The sequence below is a fragment of the Cebus imitator genome, unplaced genomic scaffold (assembly GCF_001604975.1).
Source record: "Cebus imitator isolate Cc_AM_T3 unplaced genomic scaffold, Cebus_imitator-1.0 Scaffold963, whole genome shotgun sequence".
NCBI classification, from domain to species: domain Eukaryota; kingdom Metazoa; phylum Chordata; class Mammalia; order Primates; family Cebidae; genus Cebus; species Cebus imitator.
In genome coordinates, this window is record NW_016108278.1 from 60,185 (window position 1) to 86,425 (window position 26,241).

At 40.2% G+C, this 26,241-nt stretch overlaps 1 protein-coding gene across 4 annotated transcripts in view; it reads left to right on the forward strand.

Moving 5' to 3' along the window:
* The window catches only part of LOC108298449 (C-type lectin domain family 2 member E-like), a 60,440-nt gene extending 34,273 nt beyond the window's left edge, over positions 1-26,167 (forward strand). Inside the window, exons 1-5 of one of the 4 annotated variants that reach the window (XM_017521128.2) lie at positions 12,429-12,647; positions 20,100-20,225; positions 21,553-21,737; positions 22,308-22,414; positions 23,343-26,167. In XM_017521128.2, coding sequence (XP_017376617.1) covers positions 20,132-20,225; positions 21,553-21,737; positions 22,308-22,414; positions 23,343-23,508 — 552 coding nt within the window. In that variant the 5' untranslated portion in view covers positions 12,429-12,647; positions 20,100-20,131 and the 3' untranslated portion in view covers positions 23,509-26,167. Of the gene's footprint in view, positions 1-12,428; positions 12,648-14,772; positions 15,025-20,099; positions 20,226-21,552; positions 21,738-22,307; positions 22,415-23,342 lie in introns of those variants that run through there. The other 3 variants (XM_037735783.1, XM_037735782.1, XM_037735784.1) reach the window with 3 other exon arrangements.
* Positions 26,168-26,241: the final 74 nt, after the last annotated feature.

Consider the following 26,241-nt stretch of genomic DNA (forward strand, 5'->3'; position numbering starts at 1 on the left):
ATCACATTTTAGTTCTTAAAACTTCCAAAAGTAACACATACATTTAATTGACTGCAACTAGTCATGGGGTCATACCTAAATTTAAGAAGGTAGAGAAGTGTAATTCTATTATGCTCTTGAAAAGAGGAAAACCAAAATGTATTTTTGAACAACACTGATTCTACTAACACTCTCACAAAGCATTCCAGAATCCAGAGGAACATGCTACATTACTATTTCAGAATGTATGCTCAATGAATAGCATTTTTAACCATATAAATAATACAATCCATGTGGTGTTTAAGAAACAAATAAGGTGAAGTGGATTTCTTTTCACATGTTTGTCTTTGGGTCTAAAGGTCTGATCATTTTTAAGATTCTTAACATCTTGCCAACTACTTTCCAGAAATTTTGTGTCAATTTAATCTCATGCCAATTATGAATAACAGTGCCAATTATTTTTTTCCATTTTTTTATTGGGATTAAAAACACAACATGAGGTTATCTTGTTAATATATTTTTAAGTTCAATACATTATTGTTGACTGTAGGTACAATGTATAGCAGATCTCTAGAGCTTATTCATCTTACTTGACTGCAGCTTCATGCACATTGACTAGTAACTCATTTTCCTTCCCTACATTTCCTGGCAACCACCCTTACATGCTTTAATTCTATGAATTTGACTTTTAGACACCTCATGTAGGTGAAATAATGCAGCATTTGTCTTTCCCTGTGTGGCTTATTTCATTTAGCATAATATCCTACAGGTTCATCCATGTTGTTCCATATTTCAGAATTTCCTGTTTGAAATAGCTGTCACAATTTATATCTACTCATATTATGTATCTCTTAACTTTTAAATAATTATTTTAATGGTATTATCTTTGAACTTTTTGGGGTTTTTTTTGAGACAGGATCTTGCTATGTTGCCCAGACTATTCCCTAACTCCTGGACTCAAGTGATCCTCCTGCCTTAGTCTCCCCAGTAGCTGGGACTATAGGTGCGTGCAGCTATGCCTGGCTGTTTTGCTTTTATCTTTATACCAGAACTAAAAAGGATTTGCCCATTATCATTACAGTAATGCAGTATTCTGTATTTGTTTATATATCTACCTTTACCAATGAGTTTCTTGCTTTCCTATGATATTGTGTTACTCTTGTTTGGTAGTGATAATCTTTATGTCACCTGTAAACAGTTTTGTTGGATACAGTCTTCTTCATTGGCAGTTTTCTTTCAGCACTTTTGATTTATGATCCCACTTTTTTCTGCCCTCAATGTTTGTGCTAAAAAATGTACTAATAGTCTTATGAAGGTTTCCTTACATTGACAAATCAATTTTTTTCTTGCTTCTCTCAAAATTCTCTTTTTGTCTTTGATTTTTGACAATTTTATTATAATGTGTTTTGGTATGAATTTTGCAAAGCAGTGTTTTTTGGTTGGGTGTTTATTTGTTTTCAGGCTTCTTGGATCTGGATGTCTGCTTCCTTGCCCAGATTTAAGAAGTTTTCAGTCATCATTTCTGTGAATAAGTTTTCTGGTCTTTTCTTTCTCTCTTCTTCTAAGCCTCTGCTAATGTTTATATTATTCTGTCTTACATGATCCATAATTCCCTTAAGCTTTCTTCACTCCTTTTCACTCTTGTTTTCTTTTTATACCTCTGACTGAATTATTTCCAGTGACCTTTCTTAAAGTACACTGGTGATTTCTTTTCCTGGATCTAGTCTGCTCTTGAGCTCCTCTACTAAAATTTTCAATTCGGTTATTATGTTCTTCAGCTCCATGATTTCTGTTTGGTAGTTTTAAAAATATTTTCCAAATCTTTCCTGAAATTCTTACTTTACTAATGCATTGTTCTCTTGACCTTGGTGAGCATCTTTGACTTTTAGTTTGAATTTTCTGTCAGGTGAATCATATAACTCTGTTTCATTAGGGTTGGTCTCTAAAAATGTATCTGCTTTTCTTTTTTGAAACATCTTTCCCTACTTTTTTTTCTTGATTCTCTGTATTGATGTCTGTACTTTAGAAAATGTAGGCACCTCTTCTAGTCTTCACAGACTGACTTTGTATAGGAGAAGATCCCACAAATTAGCCCAGCCACATATTTTGCGGTCCTTACCAAATCCTCCCTCCCCAAGAAGGCCACTGTGGTTTTTGCCAGCTCACTCTTTGCTGAGCTAGGGTTGAGGAAGAGCTATGGTGTCTACCAGGCCAAGCTACCACCTTCATTTTCCCCCAAGTTACTAATATATGCAGGACTCAGTAGAGTTCTAGGACTCATGAGTCAGATGTTCATATTTGGGCAGCCATGGAGAAGGTGAGGTACTGGATACATTGATTAAGCTTTCCATTCCCAAAGGGAAGCTGATGGAAACTTTCCATCTGCTTGCTGTGTGCTGAGCAGAGGAAAGTATCCATGGCATCTATCAGCCTAAGCCACGACCTTTGTTTTTCTGAAGGTGGCTAGACTGTGCTGGAAACTTCGGAGTTCCAAGTATGGCAAGACAGAAGCCAGTCCTCTGGGGAACCCCGTCAGAAAAGTTGGAGTACTGGATGCACAAATTAATACCTTCTCTCCCCTGGGTGAAGCTGAGGGCTAGAGAGTGTCTTCCTAATTATGTGGCACTGAGAAGAGTTTTTGGTCAGAGGCTATTCTATATTTCCCTACTAGCTTTGGTAAATGTAGTTTTGCATTCTCTTGTGGTGTAGTAACCTTTCAGTTTGTTTCTGATTTCTCAAAAAGGAAAATTTCCATGAATTGTTGCTTAATTACTGTGTTTGTTGGAAGAAGGAGGGTCCAGGGCTTCTTACTCCACCATGTGGCTGTTGTACTCCTCCATCACAGTGCTATTCTTACCTATCTGTATCACTCCCAAATATAGCATTTTTATTTATCCAATATTTTCTAATTAACTAGATGAAAATAATGTTTACTTATTTTTATATTTTATCCTATACATTTATGTAGTCATTTTTTTGTTTCAGATCAAATGTATACGTACGTTTGGTTTAAGTGTACTAAGCCAGTTCAGAGCAAAAGAGTGATCACAGTTTTTGGGTTAGACCTACACAGGTATGCTTGAATTTGTTGTGGGCTTATAAAATGATACTCCAAAGATTGGCACTCTGGCATGCTGAGTACTTTGAAATGGAAAACATTGGAAGGGCCTCAGAAGCAAAGTTTCTCTTTGACCTTCTTCTATCCACCTGTCTCTGACTCCTCTTTATCCCCTAGGCATGCTATAGAAACCAGAATTCCTCTTTCTAAGGGCTAATTATAGAAACTACAAATATTACTCTAAGTTTACTCTATTTTTTTATATAATCTGGCCATAAAGAAATTCTCTGACCTACTTCTCTGATAGTAGATCTTAAGAGCCTCATCCTAGAATGGGTCTTGCCCTCTACTCAGGAGGAAGGACTGCTGCACACAGAGGCCAAGATTGGGACAAACAGGTCCTGCTGGGTACCCCCCACACCCCCCAGTCTGGACCTTTTGGTTACACTCTGGTCCAATCACAGTCCTACATGGCTTTCCATTCTCCATACAATATATGCATAAAAATGGACAGTTTTCCTCGAGTCTTCGAGTTTTTATTTCTGAAATTTCCCATGTCATACGAAACTTTAAGTAAATTTATTATGCTTTTCTCTTGTTAACCTGTCTTTTGTTACAAGAGTGTAGCTATAACCCATATGACAGATGACAAAGTGTATCACATCTTTCTGCACCTACAAATTGTACCTGTCACTTAGTAGTTGCATCACATTGGGTCCTACAGCTGTGAGTTTCCATGGACTCTAGAATCAGATGGCATAGATTCAGATATGAGCTTTTGCATTTACATATTCTGTTACCTTGGACAAGATATTTAAACTCTTTAAACTTTTTCTTAATCAGAATGCTCTGGAGATAGTAGTGCCCTGGGGAAACTGACTGAGACAATATATGCATCAGGCTTAACAGAGCTTCTGGTTGCCCCACCGCACTCCAGCCTGGGCAGCAGAACAAGACCTTGTCTCTCCTGCCACCCCACCTCCCCCAAAAAGAAAGAAAGCGCTTGGGCTCATGGTCGGGTAATCCCCGGAAGGCTCAATATGTGTTGACTACACTGTCTATCTTGGACAGTGACTATAAATTGAAAATAAATTATTATATGTACAAAGTATATGTGGCACACTTCAGTCATTCAAAAGTGTTATTTAAGTAACTCGTAAAGTGGTGTGGAAAGTCATTATTCCAAATGTCAGATTTTTTACCTAGAAGGATTTTTATTTTCAGTTTTGCACAGGAAGCACTAAAGTTCATCACAGGGCATAATGTCTGGTCTGAACTGTGGACAGCTTGATTTCTGTCTGTATGATGTAGAAGCAGGTAGTATAATAGATATGTTATTCTGGCCACTAAAACTCCTACCTTTTCCTGTAACCCGCTACCTGGAGACAGCATCTACTGAATACTTCCATGAACCTCTAATTTCTTCCACCTGCTTTAGAAGTGAATTTTCCTTTTTTCAACTCCTAGCTACACCAGAGGCAGAGGCAGGAGGGTGGTACCCAGAACAGCTAACCATCTCTGCTCTCCTCACTCACCCTCCTAAAAGATCTTTCCAACCCAAGGAAGTTCCTTCTCATGGTTCAGTCACCTTCAACACCACTTAATTGCTCATTAGGAAGGAAATTTCCTTGTATTTTAAAACAGACTGAATAGAATTTTTTTTTTTTTTTTTTGAGATAGAGTTTTCTTGCTCTGTCGCCCAGGCTGGAGTGCAGTGGCACAATCTTGGCTCACTGCAACCTCTGCCTCCCAGTTTGAAGCAATTCCCACGCATCAGTCTCCCAAGCAGCTGGGATTACAGGTGCCCGCTTCCACGCCTGGCTAATTTTTGTTTTTTAGTAGAGACAGGGTTTCACCACGTTGGCCAGGTTGGTCTTGAACTCCTGACCTCAGGTGGTCTGCCGGCCTCAGCCACCCACAGTGCTGGGATTACAGGAGTGAGGCACCATGCTGGTAGAGTTTCTTAAATCTGTCCCAGGCCAGTGGTCTCAGACCCTTTTCAGGCATAATTATTGCAGAGTCACAAGCTCCAGGGCATTAGGGAGGGTGATGGGACCCAAAAACATAAACAACCTGCTCCTGGGGCCGGGTTACTCCTTTGTGCTGTGCTGTGCTGTACCCTCTTCCTCACCCTATGCAAACATCTGCTGAGCCTTTTACTCCCTCCTGTGCTGAGAGCTGACTCTCCTAAGGACCATAGGAATTTTCCATTTTACCACTCTCGCAGTGAGTATTTCTGTCTGTATGCCAGGACTGGAAGTTTCTGGAAGGTCCTTTAACTGTCCAGTGGGTTCTTCTTGTCCACTGCCCAGATAGAGCTGATTTATCAAGACAGGAAAATTGCAGTAAAGAAAGAATTTTACACATGTAAACCTGGCTAAACAGGAGACCATAGTTTTATTACTACTCAAATCAGCCTCCTCCTAAATTTGGAGGCTAGAGTTTTCCAAAGATAGTTTTGAGAGGAAGGGGTGGTTAGGGAATGGGTGTGGCTCACTGGTGGGAGATGCAATCCTGGGGTGTGGAAAATGGTCCTGGTGAGCACTAAGTTAGCTTCTGGGCGGGGCCCCAGGGCCAAGTCATCAGAAATACAAAAACCCGAAAACACATTTCAAAAGGCCAATCTTAGGTTCTACAACAGTGACGTTATCTACAGGAGTGACTGGGGAAGTTGCAAATCTTGTGACCTCCGAAATAATGGATGGTAATCATTTATGTCTACACTTTGACAGAAGTCAGCTTCCTCTCCTTCTCCTAGCCCGGTGGCCTTTCATTAACTTTACAAACACAGTGTAGTTTTGGGGAAGGGCTACTGTCTTTAAACTATAAACTAAATTTCTCCCAAAGTTAGCTTGGGTTCACACCCAGAAATGACCAAGGGCAGTTGGAGGTTAAAGGAAAGATGGAGTTGGTTAGGTCAGATGTCTTTCAGTGTCATCATTTTCTTAAAACCATCATTACAAAATTATAACTGAAACAGTGGAAGAGATATGACCTAACCAACTCTATCTTGCTTCTAACCTCCAAGCTGGCCTTATTCATTCCTGGGCGTAGGCTGAACTAACTCTAGGAGAAACTTAGATTATAGTTTATAGTTTAAAACGAAGATGATAACAGCCCCTTCCCAAAACAAACCTCCTTCATTCCTGGGGACTAGACTGTCTTTGGAGAACTAACAAATCAGCCACAAGATTAGAAATTATGGCTTAGGAGTCATGCAGCTGGAGGCTACAAAAATTGGATCCTCCCCAAGTTGCTCCTGGGAGACACTATTGTAAAACCTAAGACCAGTGCTTGAGATATTTTGCAGACCCTGCACTTGAAGGATCAGCTGAAACCACCCAGATAAATAAAATGGTTCATCAGATATTGTGTCCCCCACCCAGGAATTGACTCAGTGCAAGAAGACAGCTTCGACTCCCTGTGATTTTATTTTTGACTCAAATGATCAGCACTCCTGACTTACTGGGAAGCGGCATCACTGTCTTGGGTAAATACCTGAGATTTGCTGTCTCATGGCCACTAAAAACTAAGGGCACAGATATACCAGAATGAGGTTAAAAGAAGTTTAACAGGCAAAAGAAAGAGTAGAGCTCTCTCTGCTGCAGAGAGAGGGGGTCCTGAAGAAATGGGTTGCCGCTTCAGCAGTGAAATGTGGAAGGTTTTATAGACGAGCTTGAGGAGGTAGCGTCTGATTTATGTAGAGCAGGAAAGATTGGTCAGACCAGCTGTGTCATTTACACAGTGGGGGAAAAACTGGTTAGGACTAGGTGTGCCATTTGCATAGTGTGTGAAGTAGCTGGTCACCTCCTTCCTAATCTTTTATTATGCAGATGGTTCTCTGCCTGGCCTGTGCCATGTTGCCAGCTCCTTTACTGTACTTTGGTGTGTTATTAAGAACATTGATATGATAATCATTTGGGATTTGCTGAGGCATTTGTGAATCTTCCTTATAAACCTGCAGCTCTCAAGCATCCAGCTTGTGTGTCATCAGAGAGGTTTATTCCTTTGAGAGCATCAAATCCTCAATTAATGATTCTTGCTTTCATCCCTCTAGTATTTGCTATGGGAGCTCCTTTTATTCTTTAATTTGAAATTCAGTAATTTTTCTTCTTCATTGACAGAGTTTCTCCCCTCACAAAACTCTTCTTTTTTGGGGGGGGGGGACAAAGTCTTTCTCTGTCACCAGGCTGCAGTGCAGTGGTGGCAATCTTGGCTCACTGCAACTTCCGCCCCCTGGGTTCAAGCGATTCTTCCATCTCAGCCTCCCGAGTAGCTGGGACCACAGATGTGCGCCACCACGCCCGGCTAAGTTTTTTTGTATTTTTAGTGTTGGCCAGGATGGTCTCGATCTCTTGACCTCTTGATCCGCCCGCCTTGGCCTCCCAAAGTGCTGGGATTATAGGCATGAGCCACCGCGCCCGGCCCACAAAGCTGTTCTTTAAGTCATAAATGTAGCCAGTCATAAATATATAAATTTTAACCTTCGGGTTGGAACTTTGTCTCTTGCAGTTTAAGGTAATGGCTATTGTAGCCCATCTGGATTTTCTTCACTCTTATACTCGTAATTCTGGAGTTCTTCAGATTGTGGTATATTTTATTGTGCTCCTACGTAAGATGAAGAATTAACTATTAAAACCACATTTTCAACATATAAAAAAAAGAACAAGAAAAGAAAAGAAGACGGAGCCTCCATCTGAGCTAGCCCTTTTCTATTGGCATAGCTGTCGGCATTCATCGGTGCAAGCTTCCAGCTTGCTTAGCTATGTCTGCAGTTCAATTTCTCAGGCTGCTCCTTGTTAGAAAAAAAAGTGATTTTGGGGGGCTGCTTTTTGTTAAAATGGAAAACTCTGCCTATGACTCTGTTGTCCTTACTATCTGCCTAAATAATTTATTTCTATCACCTGTATCACTGGCTTCCTCCCACCCACTATGTTGTCCTTAAAAACTGCTTCCTGAGTGCTCTGAGAGACTGATTTGAGTTTTGACTAAAACTCTGGACTCCCACACAGCTGGCTCTGCATGAATTACTTTTCCTCTATTGCAATTTACCTGTCTTGATAGCTTGGCTCTGTCTAGGCATTAGGCAAGGTGAATCTGTTGGGTAGTTATGTTCTCGCTGTTACAATTTTTGCAAAGGTGATTTCAGTCATGCCATCATCAGCATAGGCCTCACCTGGGAGATTGTTAGAAATGCAGAATCCTGGACCCAGTGAATATGAATCTGCAGTTTAAAAAGATCTCCAGGTAATTTATAGGTGCATTAAAGTTTTAGAACTACTGCTGTAAGTGACATGAATTCTTGATAAATTATTTTCTGATTTTCATTCTGAGGTTCCCTGGGCTGCCCAAATGCATGTGTGGAAAGGGTTGAGGAAAGGGATATGAACATTGGCGTTTCTCTTCACACGAATTTGATGTTTGTTTGCACATTTCAATGTATTTATATATTTTTTAAAATGGAGCAGTTATCGGTAGAGTGAAACTTTTGTATTCACCTAGAAAATCCATTTCAACTGTCTGAGTTAATTTACCAACAGTTCCCAGAAGAGGGCGCTGCAATGCCCCCTTTTTTTTTTTTCTTTTGTCCGTTCACCTGTGTACTGAAGTCAGAAAGTAATTGGTAAAATGTTTAAATCCACATTATTTCATTGGATGTACCAATACTTGTATTTGTTAGGTAGGTATTCTTTACTTTGTAGATAAGTAAAGAGGAAGACTGAACTGTTTCCCAACTCCCAAATTCGGGCTTCTTTCACAATCTGTGGTACTACTGCGGGCTGTTATAACACCAGAAATACCAGGACATAGGGAGAACTGAAGCAAAATGCTGTCTCCTAAACAATTTTGCCTAAGGCTGGGCTTAATTCTTAAAAAGGTAGTTCTGCTCTTAGTTGAGTGGTCTGACTAAATTCAAGTAGGTTAAACCAATATTTACTGTGTTGCTTTGCTAAGAGCCTTTTAGCTGCTTTCAACACAATGTTATCCACATTGCTTAGACTTTGAAAACTTAAATAAAATGTTCTGTTATGTGTTTGCAAGAATTTTGAGGGTGAGTTAATGTCAAGGTGACCCTGAACAAGGTTTTATACATGTGTAGGATGAACAAGACTGCCTTGATGTTCCCCTCAACTTGACTAAACTTTAGACAGATTTTTTCCTGACTACAGATCCTTTAGATTATTTACTTTAGAAATCTTCCCATTATAAATTCTTTCTTCTTATTTCATATTTAAATCTTTCTCTAGCCTTTTATCAGTTTTACGGCCCAGAAATACCTTTCTCAAAAAACTGGGAGCCATTTCTTTGAAAAATAATAATCAAGAAAAATAGTTCCCTCATCTCCCCATCTCTGTGGAGGGTAGGACTCTTACTTCCGTATGTGCCAGTTAGCAAATACAAATGGCCTCAGCATGTTGACCCACCTTCCCCACTAACATTCCTCAGGACTTTTTCATTAGCATATGCCAGGCTTTACAAACTGTCCCACCTTTTGTTCAACACAGTTGAATACAGTCTCCCTTCCCTATTGAAACAGGCTTGACCCTATTGCAACAATTTTGAATAAAGTCGTCCTTGACTATTTAACTTTGTTCAATGCAAATCTTCTTTGAGAATAACCTACAGAGATGCAATTACAATAAGGTTGTTGTATTACCTACGTGCATACTGCAGGCATTCTTTATGTCTCATTATTAGAAAATAATAAGTGTAATTGAGAAATATGGATATTTTTCCTCTACACTTGAAACCACTGAAAAGTAATCCTATAAACAAAGTAACCCCTGTTCAGTGTCTTTCCCTTATACCTTCCTAAAATACATTACTGTATTCTACCGTTCTTCTCACTTCAAGGGCCACAGTTTCTCATTTGCTGACTTTTCTTGTGTTTTCCTCTAAATGTGAAAATGAGATTTTATTCTCGGCTCTGTGAAGCCTGGCCATGAAGTAATGAACTTACTTTTGATTTTACAGGCTCATAGGTGGGACTTGCCTAGTCTCAGATGAGACTTTGGACTGTAGACTTTTCAGTTAATGCTGAAATGCGTTAAGACTTTGGGGGCCTGTTGGGAAGGCATGATTGGTTTTGAAATGTGAGGAGGGGCCAGGGATGGAATGATATGGCTTAGCTCTGTGTCCCCAATCAAATCTCATCTTGAATTGTAGCTCCCACGATTCCCATGTGTCATGGGAAGGATGTGATGGGAGGTAATTGAATCATGGGGGCAGGTCTTTCCTGTGCTGTTCTCATCATAGTGAGTAAGTCTCACAAGATCTGATGGTTTTATAAAGCAGAGTTTCCCTGTACAAGTTGTTTTGTTTACTGCCATGTAAAATGTGCATTTTGCTTTCTGCCATGATTGTGAGGCCTCTCCAGCCATGTGAAAATGTGAGCCTATTAAATATCTTTTTCTTTATAAGTTACCCAGTCTTGAGTATGTCTTTATCATAAGCATTTGGACTAATAGAGTATGGTACTAGGATAAGACACATAGACCAATGGAACAGAATAGAGAACCCAAAAATTAATTCATGTATCTACAGTCAACTGATTTTTGACAAACGTATCAAAAACACTCATTGTGGACAGGACAGTCTCTTCAATAAATGTTTCTGGGAACACTGGATATCCATATGCAGAAGGTACTACTTCTGAAATGTGATCAAGGCTGTTTCATGATCATGTAAGAAAATTCTAATCCTACTATATCCAGTGGTGCAGGATATATATGTGTAATTTTTTTTATTTGTATGTGGCAACAAATTATAAGTTATATTGAAGGATGATTATAGATTTTTATGTCACAGCTAAAAACAATCATAACATTGACAAAAAAGTCATCTAATTTTTAAAAATAATTAATACAGGTTATTTTAGAATAGTTTTAGGGTTGTGGAAAAATCGAGGGCAAGTGCAGAATTCTCATGGATCACTTCTTCCTCCTACACAATTTCCCTTATGATTAATGTCTCCCATTAGTGTTGTACGATTTGTCTGGATGAAAAAAATATTGATACATTATGAGTAAGTCCATCGTTTAGGGTTCCCGCTTTCTGTTGTATATTCTGTGGGTTTGACAAATGTATGAGATGTATCTGAAGCAGCCTCATTGTCTGGGGTAAATACCAAGATTTCTGGTCTCATGGCCAAGGAAGTTGAGGTCTTGGACACACACACACACACACACACACACACACACACACACACACACACACAGAGTGAGTTTGGAGCAGGAGTTTAATAGGCAAAAGGAAAAACTGGTCTCTATTACAACAGGGGTCCCAAGCCTACTGCCAAGTTGTAGTAAAAATGTCAGGGTTTTTATAAATGGGCCAGTGAGGAGGGGGCTCGTGAGCAGGGGATGTCTGATCCTCCTAGGGCCCCAGGGTTTAGTTGGGACCAGGTGTACTACATGAACAGAGCAGTCTTTTATCAGCTCTTATCCCATTCCCTGACCACATAGACTCTTAGTCCGTGTTTTTTTGGTCCTGCTTATTTGGGAGGGAGAGTTTCTGTGTCTGTTCCCCTACATCTTGCAGCTGTAGGCATCTTGGTGCCCCTAAAGGGAAAGGAACCTGCTTATTATGGCCTACTGTTTTACTGGGGTCCACCGTGTAAGTGTGAAGCTTGGTGATTTAGCCAGGAGACTCCCCGCACCCGCCCCAGTCCTTCTGTGTCTGAGCTGTCTTACTTGTGTTTTACTGTCTGCTCGTTCAGGCGCTTGTTGTTAGAAGTGATTTCTTTGAGTGGCCTGAGGTTAGAAAGGGAGCTATTTTTGAGCTGCTTTTTGTCCGGTTTTCTACCTGAGACTCGCTTTACCCTGTCAACCGAAATGAGTTCTTTCTGCTCCTATAACATATCCACCATTACACATAGAATAGTTTCACCACCTAAAACGCTCCTGTGCCCCAGGGTGGGAATCGGCTCTGGGTCGAGGCCTCCACCGGGTTCCCCCAATCCCTGGGCTCTGCCTCCAAACGAGGGACATGGGACAAGGGCGTCTCTGTGTCCTTATCACCGGAAAGGATCCGCCAGACCCGGCCTTGCGCTCCCAGTTGGAGGACGGTCACGTCCCTGCCGGATGTGGGTCAGGTAGTCCAGGAATTACCTTCCTGTCGATTTGGGCTTCCTGCTCGGGTCACAGGCGCCAGCGGCTGCCGGGGAAATGGAAGGCAGGGGATCCAGCCCCAGGCGGATCTCTCCGGGGCGCTGCGGAGGTGGGGCCATGCTGGGCGCAGTCTCGCCTCCCGCCCCGTCCCCCGCCCCCGGGGCTGCGGCGCGGACTTGAGGCCAGAAGATGGCGGGGACCGGAAGGGGTTCCGTAGGTGGGGGCCCGGGTCGGCGCGGGGACCGGAAGGGGTTCCGTAGGTGGGGGCCCGGGTCGGCGCGGGGACCGGAAGGGGTGAGCGCCAGAGAGCCTAGAAGCCCACTGGGCGCCCGCTTAGTAGTAGCCGCGAATCCCGCAGCCGCAACGCTCCTCCCTTCCTGCTTCCCAGCCGTTTCTGCAGCGCCTCTGCCTTGGGGTAAAGAAGCCGGCACCAGGAGCGCCAAAAAAGCGCCTTCGCCTCGATTTACCCAGTGTGACCGCGCCAGGGCCTTCTCAGTTGGGTGAGCATCCGCTCCGACCAGGCCATGGAAGAAAAACCTGTGCGATGCCTCCCCACGTCTCGGGCCTCTGACCTGCCTTTGCCATCAGAGTTTGCAGAACTTTGGGGGACCTGAGAAGGGGTGTCCCCTGGACAGGACACGGGTGTCTGTGGCTTACAGGCTTTTGGAAGGACAGGGAGAGGGAAACGGGATCCCAGGGGCCTGCTTCAGGGCCACCCAGCCGCCCTCGCCCCACACAACTCTCTCTGATCCCGCTTGTCCGTCCAGCCTGGGGGGGAAACGCGCACGTGCTGTGATCTCAAGAGGGCTTGGCGTTTTATTTGGAAGATAGGCATCTACTTGCAGCTGGCCTGAGCCCCTTATTTTCTTCCCACCTTTCTTGGGAAACTTATTTTTAAGGGAGGTGTGCCACGGTTTTTGTAACACGGTGCTCTTAGCTCAGCATTCGCGGTGCTGTTGTAACCGTCCAGTGGGTTCACCTTGCCTGCTGCCTGGATAGAGACGATTATCAAGACGAGGGAATTGCAATGGAGAAAGAGATTCATGCAGAGGCGGCTGTGCAGAAGACGGGAGTTTTGTTACTACTCAAATCTGTCTCCTCATATCCGTCTCTGGGAGCATTCAGGGATCAGACTTTTTAAAGATGAGTTAGCAGAAGGGACATGGGAAGTGGGCAGTGCTGATTAGTCAGGTTGGAGATAGAATCACAGGAGGTCAAAATGAGTTTTTTTTTTTTTTTTTGCTTTCTTCTGTTCTTGGGTGGGATGGCAGAATTGGTTGGGCCAGATTACAGGTCTGGGTAGTGTCAGGTGATCCATGGAGTGCAGGGTCTGCAAAATATCTCAAGCACTGACCTTAGGTTTTACAATACTGATGCTATCCCCAGGAACAATCTGGGGAGATTCAGACTGTTGGAGCCAGAGACTGCATGACCCCTAAACTGTAATTTCTAATCTTGTAGCTAATTTGTTAGTCCTGCAAAGGCATACACTTTCTTTCCTTTTTTTCTTTTCTTTTCTCTTTCTTTCTCTTTCTTTCTTTCCTTCCCTCCTTCTTTCCTTTCCTTTCCTTTTTCCTTTCCTTTCCTTTCCTTTGTCCTTTCCTTTCCTTCTTTCTTCTTTCCTTTCTTTCTCTTTCTTTTTCTTTTTCCGTCCTGGAAGCAGTGCACCACTAAACCTTCTAAATTACAGTGTTGATTACTAATACACCATTGCACAGTTACTTTCATGGGTCCCCAGTGGCTGTATCCATGGCCATTTACTGTCACTAACCTACCTTTGTAATATCATTGTTACCAATTTTTACACTTTTCTTCTGATGCATTTAATGTGTGCTATTTTATTTTTTTTAATACAGGTATTGTTTTCTGTATTTTTAATACAGGTATTATTCAGTAAATACTTTTATTTAGCATAGTGAACAGTTATATATCACGAGTGTATACTTAATTCTCACAAAGTGAGCACCATCCATACAACCACTACTCTTCTTATGAAATAGAATTTTACCAGCAGTGTCAAACCCTTTTGGACCTTGCCAGTCACCTTTTTCCTTCCTGTTTCACAAAATAATCTTCACAGATACTTTTATCTGTTTTAAACTTTATATAAGTGTAACAGTTCAAGGTGTATGCAGTAGTGTCTGAGTTCTTGTGCTAAATACTATGTTTTTGAGTTCATCCATGGCGTTACCTATAGTAGGAATTTCTTCCTGTTTATTGTTGTATATTATTTCATAGTATTAATATGCAATATGTCTCCATTCTACTTGTAATGGGAATTTGAGTTTCCAGGTTTGCTACAAGTAATGCTATTATGACCACTTTGTGCATGTTCTTTTGTGTATATATGTGTGTTTCATGGGGAAATATACTTGAGTAGAATTACTAGATCAGGATTTGGTTATGTTTAACTTTGGTAGTTATGTCAGAGAGTATTACATAGATACTCTATGTTGTTAGATTTGTTCTCCTACCAGCACTGTATTAGAGCTCCAGTAGTAGCACATTCCCCTAAAAATATTTATATTAGTCTTTTTGTTTTAGCCATCATGGTGGATGTTTAATGATATCTATAAGGTTTTTTTCTTGTGTCCAGTGTTATCCCTGAATCTGGTAATCTTTGAATTATCTCCTCATATCTGGTGATATTTGAATTATTCGCTTATCCAGAGCATTCCGTGAGTTCATGGTAAGAGTTAAGCAAATCATTTCAACGTCACCACATACCAAACCGTTGATGGCTCGGTTTCAGCTTCCTTTCTAAAGGCATTTTCTAATCTGTTCCGCTAAGCTACAAGATGACAGCTACAGAGACATCACAGAAAATGTTAAAAATAGACCTTACATTCAGAGATGGCTTGGAAGAGGGAGAATCTGGTAATGTAATTGATGGCATTTGAAAAAATAGAGGCAACTTTTCTTCCACTGCAGCATGAAGGAAGCTGGGTTTTAGGAGCATTAGCACTTGATAGTCTCTGTAAAAGTGATATGTTTGCAATAGGGATGGTTTGGAGAATAGATGTGTAATTGCTACATCAGTTATTGTACTGTGTACGTTACTTAAATACCTCTGGGGAAGAGAAATGAACAATAAATTAGATTATAAGAAGATGAAGGAAAAAAATGTTCTTTGTGTTTATATTGTTAGTGCTATTTTTGTTAGGTGTTGCCCTGCAAACACAGGGGCTTTGCATTTATTGATCCATGGCTTTTGATTTATAGATCCTTTGTAATTAAAAAGAGATGTGGAGATTTGAGGGTAAGAGTGAGAAGCGGACCCTGCCCACCAGCAAACCCTTTAGCATTTCAATATATGGCAGATTTTCTGAGAAAGAACAACCGTGTACTGAGTGTATGTTTGTGCTTCAGTTCAGTAGAAAGGATACCTTTACTGACCTCTTTTGCTTTTGAAAAAAGTTATTTCATTCTTTTTTTTTCTTTCTTTCTCCCCTCCTCCCTCAATTTTATTTATTAAATTTCCTTTTATTCAGGAATTCAGGATACTGCATTTCATAGAAAACAGGGTACTTTTTTTTCCCTCCAAACTCTGCCAGACCCGACTCTGCCCAGGGTTCTTATTTAAACAGACATGTTCTAAAGATTGTATGGACTAACTGAAATGTTTCCAGAACTGAAACTAACTAAGCAAAATATTTACAGAACTGAAACTAAATATTTGCTACTTGGTGCAGCTGTGAAACTTGTTTTTTAAGATGCATTGTGTTGTTTTTGGATCCTGAAACTGAGTTAAAATTTGACCAGTAATATGGTTTATTTCTTTGTTCCTCTGAGGCATAATTCCTAATATTGTTTTTCCAACTAGAAATCTGAAGGGTATTGTGTTCAGTGTGTACTTTAAGAGTGATATGAATTTGCAGGAGTCAGGACACACCATAAGAAAGATAGAAGAGAAATAAGTAAGAGAGAGAAATGGAACAAGATGCATGTGGGAATATTGTTGTAGGGCTTTTCCATAGTTCAGCTAAAAACGAGATTCTTTGTCCCACGGCCACAAAAATTCAGGCTTGCAGATGGTTTAAAGGGTGAGTGAAACAGGGTTTTATTGGGTGAAAAAGGGAAAAAGTGGGGGAAACAAGTACTCTCGCAAGGCCAGAGGACCTCTGCTAGAGCGCTTACCACCCGGCAGTTTGAATTCCAGGTTCCACACAGGAGAAAGAGGGGCCAGGCCCAGGCTTATTCCTGCTGCAAACCTTGTGAACTTCCCAAGGCTCCACCTCAGTGGGCAGGCTGGTTGGAGTTTCTCTAGGGACCCCTTCCCACCTGGCTGTCTCAATATTAGTTGGAGGAGCTAGAGATGTAAAAAAGGAGAAGAATACTAGGAACATTTAGAAGGTTAGTAAGATAGGCAAATGGGAGATTTGGGGGAAATTTTAAGGGGAGAGTTACATATTCACTTAGTAAGAATGAAAAAGAATTATGGAAGTCTTAGTATTCTGAACCTTTAAGACAATTTTGCATTCGTGTGGAACCAGAAAGAATAAAGGTTGAGATTTTTAGATGAGCAAAAATCCAAACAATATTTACTGCTTAAGATCATCCATCTTACCCATCTTTTTCCCTGTCTAGAATCTAAGCTGAAACTCCTTGTTATTCTTGGAGATGTATGTTAAACGAAAATAAGTTGGCAGGGACTTTTAAAATACTACAATTTATATTCAGTAAAATTCAGTCTTTTGGTGTGAATTTCTATGAGTGAATTTCTAAAATCACTCTTTTGGTGTACATTTCTATGAGTTTTGATAAACATATATTCATGTAATACCATCAGAGTCAAGATATCAAGCCATACCCACCCACTCCAGATTCCCTCATGCTCCTGTGTAGAATGTCTCTTCCTCCACCCCCAGCCCTTGGCAATCACTGATCTGTTTTTTGTTCTTGCACTTTGGCTTTTCCAGAATGTCATATCAGCGGAATCCTGCAGTAGGTAAATGTAGAATCTGACTTTATTCACTTAGCAATGATACATTTGCAAGTCATCTGTATTATAGTATGTGTCATGTGTCGAAGAAAAACAAGTCTGAGCTTAGATAGGGAGAAACTTTATTCAAAAGGACTGTTGCAATAGAAGTAACATTGATTTTGAAAATACGTTAATGGTGTGGGAGAAAGCAGGGGAAGAAGTCTAGGGATTTCAACAGGAAATGGTGTTTTGTAGTCAGGGTAAGGCAGGATGTTTTTTCCAAGTCTGTGCTTTGGGGCTTGTTAGGCAAACTTGCAGGCAAACCCATTTGGGGTCTGTCAGGAGGAGAAAAACTTGACAAAAGTTTGGCGAGCTAACACACAGTAAGAAACGGGCAATTCTGAATGTGTGATTAAGTTTTTCTTTTATTAGGACTGAAGAATAGTTGTTTACCTCTTTACCAGCTGAAGCATTTCTGAGTTGTTGCTAGTTTTTCTGACAATGAATGAAGCGGATGTAAATACTCCTTGCAGGTTTTTGTGTAAACACAAGTTTTTACTCTCCTTGCCTAAATACCTAGGGATAGGATAGCCAGGGCATGTGGTGCATTTACATTTATGATAACGAACTGCTTAACTGTTTTCCAGAGTGCCTATAACATTTTGTGTTTCCAGTCATGATGCATGAAAATTCCAGATGCATCCTGTCCATTCTGGCACTGCTATAAAGAAGTAACCTGAGACTGAGTAATCTGTAAAGAAAAGAGGTTTAATTGGGTCACCATTCCACAGGCTGGGCAGGAAACATGATTCTGGTATCTGCTCAGCTTCTAGAGAGGCCTCAGGAAACTTAACAATTCATGGCAGAAGGCAAAGGGGGAGTCCACCCTTCATTTGGCGGGAGTGGGAAGAAGAGAGGGAGCGGGGGAGGGTAGCACACAGTTTTCAACAACCAGATCTCAAGAGGACTCACTCTTATTGCGACACAGTACCAAGAGGGAAATCTGCCCCCATGATGCCATCACCTCCCACCAGGCCCCACCTCCAACACTGGAGATTACAATTCAACATAAAGTTTGGGTGGGGACAGAGATCCAAACCATATCACATCCCTTCCTCACCAGCGGTTGGTTTGTTTCTTTTTTGTTTTGTTTCCCACGCTAATAAGCACATAGTAGTCACTCATTATGGTTGTAATTTGTAGTTCTCAAACGGCTGGTTATTTCAAGCATGTTTTTATGTACTTATTCTCCATTCTTATATCTTTAATAAAGTGCATCTCCAAATAGTTGGCTCCATTTTTAATTTAGTTTTCTTATTGTTGAGTTTTGAGTTCTTAATATATTCTAGATACAAGTCGATTTTTAGAAAGATGTTTTTCTGCCTTTGCTTGTCTTTTTATTCCCCTTTCAGGGTTTTTTTTTTTTTTCATAGAGAGTCTTAATTATGTTTAAATTCAATTTATCAGTTTTTTAAATATTGATAATGCTTTTGGTATTGTATCTAAGAAATTTTTCCTAATTCGAGTTTGCAAATATTTTATTTTCCTCTTTCCTTTGAATAGTTTTAGAGTTGGAGGTGTCATATATGAATCTGAGATTTATTTTGAGTTAATTTTCTTATAAGGTATTAGGTGTGAGTTGAGGTTCACTGTTTTGCATTAGGATACTCAATTGTTCCAGCGTTACATGTTCAGAAAATGCTGCCCCTTACCTGCCTGATTTCTTTCCACTTCTGTCGAATGTCGAGTGACCGTCCATGCTTGGATTTGTTTCTGAAATCCTTTTTCTGTTCCATTGATTTATGGGTCTGTTCTTTTGTCAATATCATACTGTCTTTGTTTCTATTACTTTGTAAATTATGAACGCAGGTTCTTTGATTTCCAAATTTGGCCATTTTTTCTTCAAAGTTGTTTGGCTATTCTAGTTCTTTGCTTTTCCATATAATTTTAAGATTACTTTGCTTGTTTCTATAAAAAAATTCATACTGCAGTGTTTATCAGGATTGTGCTGACTCTCTAAACCTTTTTGGATATAATTGACATACAGAATATTTCATATTACAGTCTATGAATATCTTATATCGCTCTGTTGATTCAAGTCTGCTTTGATTTCCTTGTCCCATTGGTTTGTAGCTTTCATCATACTGATCCTAAACATATTTTGATATATTTATAATAGTCTTTTGTGTTATTATATATGGCATTGTTTTTATACTTAAATTTCCACTTCATAATTATGAATATATGAAAATATATTTTTATATATTAACATAGCTAATCCTGTAACTTTGCCAAATTCATTTATTCTGGTAGCAGTTCGGTAGATTCTTTAGAATTTTATATGCAGAACAACTATGTCGTCTGTGAAGAACAACACTTTTATTTCTTTCGAACCTGTATGACATTTCTTTCTTTTTTCTTATCTTTTTGTCCCTAATAGGACATCCAGCAAAGTGTTAAACTGGATTGGTGAGAGAGAGCAGACATCTTTGCCTTATTCCTTGTCACTGGGATTCATTCTTTTATCAAGTTCGGTGCTAGCTGTAGTTTTTCTGTAGATGCCCTTTATCAGGTTGAAGAAGGTTCTTCAGTTTCTAATTTGTTGAGACTGCTATCGTGGATGAATATGAAGTTTTTAACATACTCTTGCTGCATTGATTCAGATGCTCATATGTTGTCCCTTTCTCATTCTATTAATATGGTGAATTACATTGATTCATTTTCTGTTTTCCTCGTTGCTTCTAACCAGCTGTTTTACTAAGAGACTAAATCTGGATTGTTACTGTTTCTTTTTCATCCCAATTTCTACTCTTTTTCCAATAACTGGAAGATTCCCTGAGGATGGGGACAATTTGATTTTTATCTCTAGCCCTCTTTGGGCCATCTTTCTCATTTTTGAACCAAGACCTTTTGTGAAAGGAGTTGGCAATAGGAGAGTTGAAGTACAGCTAAGCTTGTGTTGATTGTGTGATACATTTTCTCCCTACGATCTTCCTGAGATTGAGATTCTGATATTTGTATTTTACAGGTAAAACTCTGCAAAGAAAATGCCTAGCACTTATGTCTCCAGTAACTCCTGTCAAGGTTTATTGTTGCCTGTTCATCATTGCAGTTCTGACTACAAGTGTGGTTGCACTTTCTATTGTTTTGTCGGGTAAGTTACTTGTTCTCCAAACTGTACAATGTTATTTACATGTTTATGTTGTCAATAAATATTTATTAAGCTCCATTATTTGCCTGTCACTGGATGAAATCCTTGAATTACATCAACAAACAAAACACACACAAAAGAATCCCTGCTCTTCAGGGACTTATATTCCAGCAGAAAAACGCAAGTAATAATAAATAAGGGTGGAGGCGTAACAGGTTGCAATAGGTTGACAAAGCTAAGCCTCCTTGGAAGATGATATTTCAGCAACCTTTTGAAAGAGATGTAGGAACCATGTGGCTACCTGGGGAACCTATTCCAGACAGAACATGTGGACCAAAAGCCTAAAGGAGGACTCTTCCTGGCTTGTTTGAGGAACAGCAAGGGGACTTCTGTAGGTGAAGCAGAGTGAGGATGGAGAAGAGTGATACCATGGGGCATTAGGAATGGAGGAACCTTGAGGATCAGTTAAAGACTTTGGCTTTTACCTTCAGTGCAATAGGGAGCCTTGAATGAGGGAAATTGTATGAGAGGAATATCGTGATGTGACTTCCATTGTAGAATAATCACTTGATTGCTGTATTGGGACTAGGTGGGGGAGGGTGGTCAGATTCTGGATATTTGGAAAGCTGGGCCAACAGTATTTTTTATCAAATTGGATAAAAAGTCTTAGAGAAAAGTAAAAGATAAGTCTCTCTTTTCTTTTGAGCCTTGGCAAGAATGCACTTGCCATTCATTGATATGAGAAAGCTATGGGGATAGGAATTTCACTTACGGAGCTATTTCCTGACAAGTTCCTATCAGAATTGTCATTTTTATTAAAAATAAAGTAATATCTCTACTTGAAATGTTTTCAGACAAATCATCTGGCCTTAAGAACTGGTGTCTTCTACTTAAGCAGATTGAGAATGCACAAAAGCACGGAGAACCATATAGATTAAAAACAAACAAACAAACCTCATGTCTTGTATATAGAGGCAATAGGTCCTCAAATGGCTTTGTCAGGAGGAAGGAAGGCTAATATGAGGGAGGAGATGGAAAAATCATCTACATGGCCCTGTGAAAGTACAGTACTATGGAAGTCAATGCTATAGAAATTGATTGCCTTGAAACTGTAATGTCAGCGTAAACTTCAGAAAGTCAAGCGTGAAGGTACCCAGCTGAAAACCACTGGACTGATAACTGTTGTGCTTAGGATAAGGCACTATGTGGTGAGTTAGGAAAACAACAATCAGATGTGTACACTTCAAAATTGACCTCAGGAAGATAAGCAGAAAAATAGATAAAAGGGATAAGAAAATTTATTTATTATGTTTCAATGTGATTGTCTCAGTTTTAGTGAGAGAAGAAAAGCCAGTGATGGAGTCACCTAAGTACGCTGCTTGCCCAAAAAGCTGGATTGGATTTGGGAGTAAATGTTTTTATTTTTCTGAAGACACAAGAAATTGGACATTCAGTCAAGTCTTCTGTGTTTCATTAGAAGCCAGCCTCGCTCAGTTTGCAACTATGGAAGAACTGGTAAGAGATATTTTTGAATCATGTTTTCTGTCAGATAACTTAGGCCCCTGAGGCAGGTCAGCTACATAGGGTTAAAGCTGAAATACGAGGAAGGATCCCATTCCAGGGGCATGAGACGTGTTTTCATGCCCAACATTTGTTAAGGATGTGTTCTCTGCCTGGAACCCTGTGAGATATTTTAGATATGTTTTCTCATGTAATTCTCATGGTGAACCTGCAAGATGAGTTGTATTGTTTTCATTCTATTAAGAATTAAGATAATTATATAATTTGTCATCTAGATTGAGACACATAGGGTATTGAAAGTGAGCATTAATATATAGGTGGAATGACAAGCTTAAACTGGGAATTTCCCAGTCAAACTGGGATATATGCTTACTTTAAATAAAGTAATTTAGGATCAGGGACATTAAATGACTTAAACTGAGAATTGGGAATTAGTCTCACTCCAGAGTGTATGCTGCTTAATTATACCACGCTGCCAGTCAAAAAGAGAAGGGATAGGGAAGAGAGACTCCAGAGTAATGTAGAAGAAAGGGACACATGGTATTACTTTCTGTTTTATTATAGAATTTCCTGAAAAGATACAAAGGCCCTTCTGACCATTGGATTGGCCTTAGAAGAGAATCATCCGATGGCATTTGGAGGTGGACAGACAACACAGAATATAATAACACGTATGTTTTGAGACTTACCTTTCTGCTCTGTTTATGTGTGGTTATGTGTGTGAGTTGTGTTTATCAGATGAGAAATGTATCATGGAAAGCTTACTGCAATATGAGGTAAGAAATCTAAACCCTTTTTATACTCTTCTATTTATTAACTGTGTCTTCGGGAAAACTTAACTGTGATTTCAGTAACGTGACAATGACATTTGGCACAAATTTACACTTTAATTCACTGATCTAAAACTGCTGAAATCCCTACTTTTAACTGATTTACAATAAGTGTTCTACAATCGTAGGACACCACTGAGGAGCTGATATCCACAAGGCTGTTAGGCCCACTCTTCCAGCTGTTGCATCCATTCACAATAGCGAAGCATCCAGGGAACTCAAGGGAATCCCTCACTCCTGAAGTTTTGTCACCAGAAGGAAACTAGTAACAGTTATTTGGACTGTGAACATTTCAGTGGGGTATTTTGAATATAATCATCACATTGCAGCAGATAAAATATAGGAACTCAGTCATATCCATTAATCAAAGCTAAGCCTTTTTAGGAATCTTCTGTTTTTTTGTTTTGTTTTGTTTTTACTTTTACACATTTATGAAACAGTTGAGGAGACTGGAAATCATCTTCACTGAAGACCACCAATGGCAGCAGTGCATGTGGGTGCAGCAGCAAGCATCAGTTAAATACCTATCAACATGGCTGGGCTTGGTATGGATGAATGATAAGCTTGTGATTTTCAAGCAAAGACCTTGAGAACATAAAAGACACTAAATACAGAAATGGTTTATAATACTATGAAGCAATATTAATGACAGAGTTTTACTTTTCTCTTATTCACATTAAAATAGGGAGGGGGTGCAGAAGATGGGAGGGGAGGAACAAATGCAGGTGTCTAACTTCCAAATGTTTAATATTTTTGTGTTTGGTTTTAGGTTTCCTATCAGAGGAGTTGGACAATGTGCCTACCTGAATGACAATGGAGTCGGTAGTGCCAGCATCTACACACACAGAAAATGGATTTGTAGCAAGCCAAACAGTTATGTCTACAGTTGCCAAATTAGAAACTCTTTACCGAATTTCCCTATGGATGTATCATAACTTGTTATATATAGTTGATGTGTATAACACCTGGAAACACCTGGATATCCAAGCAGAAGACTGCCGTAGGGGTGGATCCCTCTTGAAGAACCTCTGCTAGGACAGTGCAGAGATCCCCCACTGGGATGCTGCCTGGTAGAGCTGTAAAAAGAGAGCCGCCCTCCTCTGAGTTCCTGGAAAGCCCACACTCACTAACTTTGGGACTCTCAAGACCCACCTAAATCAGTTGAAAGGTGATTTATGGAAAGTTGCTCAATTACAGAGGAGGGCATCCTCAGAAAGTAAGAGGAGGGCAGCCTCAGAAAGCTGTCTTTGTTTTAAAGCCTTCTTTTATATGTAGAAGCTAAGTTATGCCTACATGTGAGTAGGCTGTCAGTGTGACACAACTTAGTACTTTGTTGATATAAAGAAACTTACCCTTGTCATTTTAGTGCATAAATACATCAAAGTCTGACTATAGCTATCTTAAAAGCATGTACTGTTATGTGACATTGGGACATCTGGACATTCTGCTATTGTAGGCGTTTGTCCTTGCAGGCATTACTACACTTCCTTAGCTGTAAACATCTTATGACCATGGGTCATTTTCTTTATCCAGTCTGCTGTTGATAGGCATCTACATTGATTCCATGTTTGGCTATTGTGAATAGTACAGCAGTAGACTTCCATGGTTCAGCTTTTGTAGTAACAAAGTTGTGAATTGTTCTTCAGTTGTCATGGACCCTCAGGTCATATAACCTGAGCATGGCCAGGTGAACCAAGTACGCAACCACAGGGAAAACCCAATTGTTCAGACTGAGGTACACAGGCTGAATTAAAAAGTGGGCACACAGTGGCAGGATCCAGGATCCAACTGGATGGAACTCTGGTCTCACTCCATGGCAGGATCCAGTCAGAGCATGCTTTCCAGCATCACCTCATTACAAGATCCAATCAGATGGTGTCTCGTTACTCTATGCTTATAAAACCTGACCCAGTTCCCAGCTTGAGGAAGGACTGCTTTGGGATTGCCCAGTGTTCTCTTTACTCTCTGCAAGAGATGAACTCTTGCTAAATCCCCCCTGGCTGTGCTCATGGGGTTGACACTTGACAAGTGACTAACCCGCCTGTTGTGTGGGTAACATTTGGAACATATTTCTTTATCTTCCTTAATACTCTCAGCATTGGTGTCTGTGCACCAGATAACACAGCTCCCTTTCCAGTCTTCACAGACAGGTCTCATACAGGAGAACACCTTTACCAACCAGTCCAGACAGAGGTTCTGTGTGCCACTTAAACTGTCATGGTAGTTGAAGTCACAATGTTTGTTCTTAATGGTCCTCAGGCATCTAGAGTATGCCAGATCCTTTCAGTGCTCAGACACATGAGATAAAATCCAGTTCCCAGGTAGTGGCCAGAAAAGCTGGGGGGCTAGTTATTTGGTCTGTCCCCTTTGCTTTTCAGAGAGAAGCTGGAGGCTGGGCTTTATCACTCTGCATTGAGCCAAAGTGGGGAGCAGTGAAGTACCCACATGCTTATTAAAAACTGCTCTGAAAATATTTGAAGTAACACGGCTGTAACAATTACTATTTAAAAAACAACTGTTGTTTTGTTTTGTGTAGCCCCAGAGGTTTAACAGATGCTGGGCCCTGTCAGCTCACCAAAACGGAAGTTAGAAACCAGTTCCTCTCTTCAACCAAGGGGATAATAAGAAAAAAAAGAAACCAATCCCTCTAGTAATACCTAGAGAAGTACCAGATAGGCTTCACAGCTTCTCTAGGTATCCCCTCCTCAGGAATAGGCTGAGAGATGGGAGTTCCTTCCCAAACATGTGGCATCACATGAGGGCTGGGGATTATTATCACAGTGTGTGCAAGTTGTTTCCTGCCAGTTCTGATGTGGATAGTTTCACACTCACCTCGAGCGCAGGAGTGGCTCATTAGATTCTGGATTTCCAATGATGGAAATTTATCTGTGTGTTGCTGTTGAACTGATGTGTCCACGGTGAGGAAGGAGAGTTTAGACCTTTTTATTCTGCCATCTGGTGACTCTGACAGTTTCTTTTAATGCTCTACTATCATACAATCTAGTTACTACATTTGTAGACATTTCTCTCACATAAATGACAACATGTATTTACACAAAAGCCTGTATATACAATGTTCATAGCAGCTTTATTCTTACTAGCCAGAATCTATAAAAACCATATGTCTCACAATGAGTGAATAATTAAGTAAACGCTGTTACAGGCATAAAATGGAATACTACTCAGCAGTATAAAGGAACAGACTATGGATGCATACAAAACTCCCTTGAATCTCAAACTACTTAGGCTAAGTTAGAAGAGCCAATTACCAAAGATTGCATTTCACATGATTAAATTTACGTAACATTCTTGAAATGACAAAATTGTGCAGATAGAGAATGAGGGTTATGGATAGGTGAGTGAAGAAGAAGGCGTAGCATGGAGAAAAGGTGGTGTGGATCTCTGTGAGAATGGATGGGTTTTGTTTCCTCATTGTATCAGTGGTCATTATCTTAGTTGTGATATTCTAGTGCAGTTTTTTGGGTATTACCTTTGGGGGAAACTGAGTAAAGAAGACGTGGGATCTTTCTGTACTATTTCTTACAACTGCATGTGAATTACAACTAGCTTGAAATAAAAAATTCAATTATAAAATAAAAGGTATATTAGATGAAGCAAAAAATAATTCATCCCTTCCATGCACACAGCGTCAGAGAGTATAACATAAT